Genomic DNA, 6,810 nt, shown 5'->3' with positions numbered 1-6,810 from the left:
GGCGGAAAGACTGTTTGGGCTGCTTCTGGCCTCTTTGCATTCCTTCTTTATACTTTTACCTACTTCAGTAATCGCCACAGCACAATCCCAGAGAGAGAGAGAGAGATGACCAGCCCGCATTTCCAGAGTCCAGAATAATAGTTATATTTTTATATTTTTGCCAAATCTGTTGAAAAAGGTATTATATTGATCTTTGAAATCTATTGAAATAGATTTTAGCAGTGACCTTGCTAAAAAAGAAAGAGAAGATTAAGATTACAGGTCGTGGCATGTTTTAATATAAAAAAGATCTTTTACTATACATATTTTCCTTGGGGAAAAAATTAAATCCAAAAGCCTGTGTACTGTTTTAATATGAAAAGGGGACTGAACCCAACGTGATTCTAGAATATTGGAGATTTACTTTTTATTTCGAAGAATAGTCATCACAGACGAGGGAAAAACAAAAAGCAACACGTTGCCATTAAATAAATTGCTACTTCGATATATAACATTTTACGTAGCACAATATTAATTCTTTTTTTTTTTTTTTCCTAGAGACGTGAACAGGGAAGAAATCCCAGTAAAAATATACACAGACAAAACAGCATAGCAACGTGAAAAGAACCACAGAGGTTACAGGGAAAAGGGGTGATATTCATTCATATTATGTACACGATTCTATATACGCTAAGTATAATTTGCATTCAGACTTTCAGGTCACATTTTCTAAATTAAAGGTGCTAAACACGACCACATTACTTCATACCAAAAAGTACACAGCGAAATACAAACGGAGATTTACAAATTACTTGTACTATCGGAAGACTCACATAGAAAAATGTGTCTATTCTGACTCTAAAGCCACATTTAATAGGTAGATATTCATTCTATTGTCTTATCTCCCCCCACCCCCAAAAAAAGACTTTAATATAGGTAGTATTTTTTTTCAGTGTCAGGAAACACAATGTATCATTCCTATGTTTTTAATTATTTATGCACTTCTCATTTATGTATTTTAATATATAGTCTTTTCTTCTGTGTGTTTTTCCCCTTTTCTGTTCGCGTGGGTTTTCACGTTTCCTGGATCCACATTTTGCCCTTTCATTCTTCCTCGTCGTCCTCCACGTCTGGCTTTTCCTGGCTGCCGGAGCCAGAGCAGGCAGTTTTATTTTCTTTTTTCCACTTCATGCGCCTGTTCTGGAACCAGATTTTGATCTGTCTCTCTGTGAGACACAGGGCATGGGCGATCTCGATGCGTCTCCTCCTCGTCAAGTAGCGGTTGTAGTGGAATTCCTTCTCCAGCTCCAGGGTCTGGTACCTGGTGTAGGTCTGGCGGCCGCGTTTTCTGTCAGTGCCTGGGAAGCAAAATTAGATCCGTATTAGTTTTTTTTTTTTTTTTTTTTGAGGTGGGGGAGGGAGTGTTGTTTTGATGCTGCGGTTAGGTTTTGCCCTCTTGCTTTTGTCTTTTGGGGCAGCCTAGCAAGCACCATCCACTTGAGTTCCACAGGAGCGCAAAATCCTCGGATGAACTGTGCAACATGAGACTATCTTCCTTTTTATTTGCAAAATCAGCTCCCCATTCTAGAAGCATTTCCAACTTTACTCTTCCTGTTCTTAGCTTTGAAACCACTGCACATTTAATTTTCTTTACTCTAGGAAATGCATGCAGTGTTTTTTTGCATGCATCCCTGATAAGCCTGTGCCTGCGTGTGGCTCTGAGCCAGTGCGTGAACGAACAGCAAACTTCAGAAAGTTTCCTGCCCTCGTAGCACCAGTCAACCTCAAAGTTCCTACTTTAGTTTTAGGCGCCAGAAAGTTAGGATGGTTGGGGAATAAATACACACACAAAAACATCGAGCAAGAGTGTGAGAGGCATCTGATACCTACCCAGATGCAACTATTTGTCCTCTCTTAAAGCTGTCATCAGGGTGCTTGCTTAGAAGGTGTCTTATGGTCTTAATTATTTCAAGGAATATTTTGGGCACAGCAGTGACTTCTGCTTCACTGGGGCTGTGCAGGCAGGGACTGACATGGGGGCTGCTACCCCCGGACTATTCCTGTGGGTGTGTGCATACATGAGAAGCGCTTCAACACCTACCCCAGACTCGCCACTACTATTCTGTTGTCCTTGAGCAGGGCTCGGGAAAGGGCCCGACCCTTAATTCCACACACACCCCGTTCCAAACCGACATTTCCTGAGTCCAACTGGAAATAATTATACAATATGGTGTTTGTGATCCTGGCTCTATTTTCCATGTAAGTGTATATCTAAAGTATAATATATTATTTCCCAAAGAACTCGGGTTAGCAAACAGCAGCTCTCGGCCTCTCCTCCACACATTCCACTAGACTCCTCCTTCTTCTTCTTCTTCTTCTTCTTCTTCTTCTTCTTCTTCTTCTTCTTCTTCTTCTTCTTCTTCTTCTTCTTTTTTTTTTCTTTTTAAAAGAAGAAAAGAGCTAGTCATTAAAAGGAGAAAAAAAGTAAAGTAGCCATGCTAGCTGTAAAGCAAAAATCTGCAGGTTGTGGAATGTGGGTTGTAAAATCCTCTGAAGGAGAGCCATAAACTGCTGCTGAATAGGGATGACAACTCTATCTCTGCTCGCTGATGAAATTCCACAAGCGCGATCGCACAGTGGGCATCAGGCGGGGGGGGTGGGTGGGAGGTGGGGGTGTCGGGCGGCGGACGAGAACCCGCTTTTACGACCGAGGTCGAGTTTCTCTAGTTTTAGGCAGAACACATCCCAGAGCATCCAGGGTTTGGAGTGCAGGGACGCTCGTGCGTTTTCTCTGCTTCCAAGCCCTCTCTAGTGCTGTTCCTCGCAGTGTCACATGCTAAGGGGGAAGGGGGGGTGGGGGGGAGAGGCGGAGGGCTTCTTAAATCTAAGGTCAGATAAAAGCAGAGACGAAGTGTTTACGACCAGAAATATTTGGTCTTTGATAAATCAACTATAAAAGTGAACAAACTGTGGAGCAGGTAGTGGAAAGAACAGACCACCAAATAGCTGTGATGGTATCTCCTGCCTTTATAAGCTGCGGTGCATTGGCTGCTGTGTTGTTTTCTTTTTCCTTTACTTTGCAGGTAGTCTGGCCCACAGTCCGGTCGCCCCCGAAATTTACTAACAAGACACATTCCGATAATTTGGCTGCAGCGTGAGGTTTGGTCTCAGGGATGCTCTCAAATTGCAATCTGGCTCCGGCGAAGCCGGGGGTCTGTAGAAATGAGCTCACGCGTTCTCGTCTCCCAGACAGGACAGCAGCGCCTTCCTCCCCTCTTCCCAGTCTCACACGAGTATAACCACCGCCGGCCGGCGTGCCCCGGCTGGGGTCCGGAGCCCCGGGGAAGCCCGGCCTCAGGCGCTCCTTCCACGAGCCCGGGTAGAGCCGGGGCGCTCCCGTGCGAGGGAACGGGATGTTTATTAAATGTTAATTGACACTAATATACGGAGATGGAGCGCTCTCGCGAACGCAGGCAGCGCTGCGGCCCGGCGTGGAGCGGGTCACTGGGGGAGAAGCGGGCGGCAGCGCGTCCCGCTGCGGGGCGCCCCCTCTCCGCTCCCCGCGGAGCTCTGCGCGGCCTCCCGCGGGGCTGCGCTGCCAGCGCCGCGGCAGCTGCCCTGGAAGCCCCAACTCTGAGGCGGGCAGGGCCACGCTGAGCACCCCAGGACAAGTCCCACCGCCTCCTAAGAGACTTCCCCAGGGCGCAGAGCACACAGCACGCTTCCTCGGGCCGCCTGCCTGGCTTGGGTTTTTCTGGCGGTCACACAGATAAACGTACTCTCCCTCTCACAGTCCTTATATCCATCCATCCATCCATCCATCCATCCATCCATCCATCCATCCGGATCCCGGCTGGAATGTCAGGGTTTTGAGAGAAGGGTTTTTACTGAACAAGGAATGATGTGTTGCTGTTTCTGATGGTAACATGCTAGGCTTAATTGCAGCATCTGGGACATTGCGGTGAGGGGCTGGCAAATGAAGGTTTTGAAACCTAACAAAACAAGCTTGCTGGTACCTCCCATAAATAGTTCATTTCAGAATCTATATCTACGTGGGGGTAGCACAATCTTCATCCTGTAAATATAGGAGAAGAAGGGGATGGCCATTATTTCTGCAGCTCTGTCTGTCCCCTCTAAGACAAACTGCCTTTTGGATGGCACATACACAGCCCCAGCAACACTAATAAATATTTAAAGCTAAAAGGATGGCTTTATTGCGGGGGTCTCTCTCTCTCTCTCTCTCTCCCTTTTGAAGACAGAGATTCGTTTTCGATGAAACGTCATGAAAGGAGTTGGGGACAATTCCCCCCTCCCCTCCCCCTCCGCCACCCCCCGCGCACGCCATAAAATAATTTACACTCCCCCCACCTCCCCGGGCTCCTCTCTTTAAGGAGGCTTGGACTTACCTGTGCTCCTCATCCAGGGGTAGATGCGGAAGTTACTGTCGCTTTGCAAATCTGAGTCCCTCTGGTCCGTTTTGTTGCAATTCTGCTTGGAGGCATCTCCCGGGCACATCATGGAGAGGTTTTGCTCAAAGGGGGAACAGTGCATGTTGAAGGAGCTGGGCTCCAGGCCGTAGCCGGAGGAGTACATGGTGGGGGCCTGGGGGTGCACGGCGCTGCCACTGGAGTAGAGCCCGGGCATGGAGGCGGCGAAGGGAGGAGTGGATCCGGCCCCATACCCCGCTCGCTGGGTGTTGGAGGCGAAAGCGCAAGAAGTTTGCTCGGGAAAGACTCCGGATGGGAAAACCGAACTTGCGGCTTGATATTTAGAAAATAAAGCATTCGCATAATACAATGAACTCATAATTTGGCCGAGTGATTTGTAGGTCGGGACGTTTTAGTGTCGGTTTTACGAGGTACCGTGATATATTACGGAATTAGAGTCCAGATTTACACCAAAAAGGAGCCCTTTTTCCTCCCGGCCCATGTGACGCGCGGGCACGTGGCTCCGGCGGCGCCAATCGCCGCCCGCTCCCTCCTCAGGGGCAAAAAATTGTAGTGCTGCTGGATTTATAAAATATGATAAATAATTGATGCGATATAAAACCCTCCAAGATCTATGCTGGAAGGGGTGAAATTGTGCTGGAGTCGATAAGCAACCTGTAATCAGTTTTCAGCTGAGACCGAGGGAGAAAGAGAAAGGCGAGGGGGGTGTAAAAGCACGTTGCTGATAAACCAGCATCTCCCTCTCGGTCTCTCTCTGCTGGAGAAAAAGGAGCGGAGCTCTATTTATCCTTTTATTGATCCCGTCTAAAATTCCCTCCTTCGCACCATTTCCCTGGCTCCGAGGTACTTTTTCACAAGACAGTACATAATTTCCTCTCCTCCCCCCTTGACCCTCTCCCCCTCTGCGACCACCCCCCAAAGGACAAATGTCTGATTGATACCTAATAGATTCAGAATTCTTTTTCCAAATGCCTTTCAGTTCTATATCTAATTTATTCCAGTGCCACGGGCTTTGAGTTTCGTATTGAGCTGGCATTTGCTTTTCTTGTTGCAAAAAATAAAGACTGTACAGATCCGTTGTTCAGCGTGTCAGCGGTTCTGCAGGACTCAATTACAATTATAAGCAAAGCGTTACCAGCTGGCTGATTTGCTTTCTGCTGGAGAAGCAGAGAGACCTTCCAAAATGTGATTTGCCTTATTTTTTTTTTCTTTTTGGGGGGTGGGGGTGGCACGAAAAGCAGCTCAGACAATGGTGGATGTGCATCTAGCATTTGCACTGTTTCTCTTTTCCCAAGGTTAAGTTGCAAGGGGATGTGTGTGCATCCCCATACACTATACGCTCTCTCTTGCCATGGCAGGAGAGTTCACTAAACGAAAGGGTAGAGAGCAGCTCAGCCACACAACTGGCGATTTTGCAGACAGACCAGTGGGAAGAAAGGACAGTGATTCAGACCTGGGCTTTATCGTGCGGAGAAAGTAGGGTGAGGAGAGACGGAGAGAAGGAGAGGAGAGATGGAGAGAAGGGGAGAGGGAGAGAAGGGGAGAGGGAGAGAAGGAGGTGTGGAGAGAGAGAGAGAGAAGGAGAGAGAGAGAGAGAGAAAGAAAGAGGGAGAAAGAAAGAGAGAAAAGAGAGAAAGAAAGAAGGAGGGAGAAAGAAAGAGAAAGAATGGAAGGAAAGAAGGAAGGAAGGAAGGAAGGAGGGAAGGAAGGAAGGAAGGAAGGAAGGAAGGAAGGAAGGAAGGAAGGAAGGAAGGGAGGGAGGGAGGGAGGGAGGAAGGGAAGAAAAACACACATTACCTTCAGGAAGGATTTCCACACAGCTTCCCAACCTGTCACCACACATGAACAGTTAGAAACAACAACAGAAGAAGCCATCGCAGTTGCCCCCCGCTCCCGCCCTGGCCCCTTCTCCACGGTTCCCATGCAGCTCCCCGGCCCCAGCCCCTGCCTCTGCCTGTCCCAGCAGCGATCCAGCCTGCCAGCATCTCTACAGGCGAAGAAGTCTTTGATGGTGAGGGCTGCAGCTCCGACACAATGACTTTTATTTCCTTTCTATCAAAGTGGTCCTGGAGGAAATGGAGCAGGGTAAAAGAATGATGTCACGGAATTCTCGCTTGTAAACTTTATTGTAACTTTCTTCCGCTGCTTCCAGGTTTAGACAATAGAACAAAGTGATGAAAGAACAACAAAATATATCATTAGTTCCCCCAATAAAGTAATTCACGTATACAGTATACATTCTTTTTCACAGTTAACCTAAAGATCACTTTACAACTTGCTTCACTGTGCGCATGCTAACTAAAGGAGAGGAAAACGTTTTTTAATGTTTTTTTTTCTCTTTTTTTTTAAGAGACATTCAAAAATCGAAAAAAACAAAACAAAA

General features: G+C 47.2%; 1 protein-coding gene across 1 annotated transcript; it reads right to left on the bottom strand.

Moving 5' to 3' along the window:
- Positions 1-732: 732 nt before the first annotated feature.
- Positions 733-4,785, bottom strand: HOXB7 (homeobox B7). Its single transcript, XM_035571499.2, has 2 exons — positions 4,386-4,785; positions 733-1,337 (listed from the first exon to the last, which is right to left on the bottom strand). The coding sequence occupies exons 1-2, from the start codon at positions 4,783-4,785 to the stop codon at positions 1,084-1,086; spliced, it is 654 nt and encodes a 217-aa protein (XP_035427392.1). The 3' UTR covers positions 733-1,083.
- Positions 4,786-6,810: the final 2,025 nt, after the last annotated feature.

Source organism: Cygnus atratus, chromosome 25 (assembly GCF_013377495.2).
Source record: "Cygnus atratus isolate AKBS03 ecotype Queensland, Australia chromosome 25, CAtr_DNAZoo_HiC_assembly, whole genome shotgun sequence".
Taxonomy (NCBI): domain Eukaryota; kingdom Metazoa; phylum Chordata; class Aves; order Anseriformes; family Anatidae; genus Cygnus; species Cygnus atratus.
This window is presented reverse-complemented; position numbering and strand designations above follow the sequence as displayed.

Excerpts from the sequence above, each read along its gene's own strand:
- HOXB7 (XM_035571499.2), bottom strand. The coding sequence starts at position 4,785 with ATGAGTTCATTGTATTATGCGAATGCTTTATTTTCTAAATATCAAGCC. Across the intron at positions 1,338-4,385 it reads CCCCTGGATGAGGAGCACAG|GCACTGACAGAAAACGCGGC; the intron begins GTAAGTCCAAGC and ends TTTGCTTCCCAG.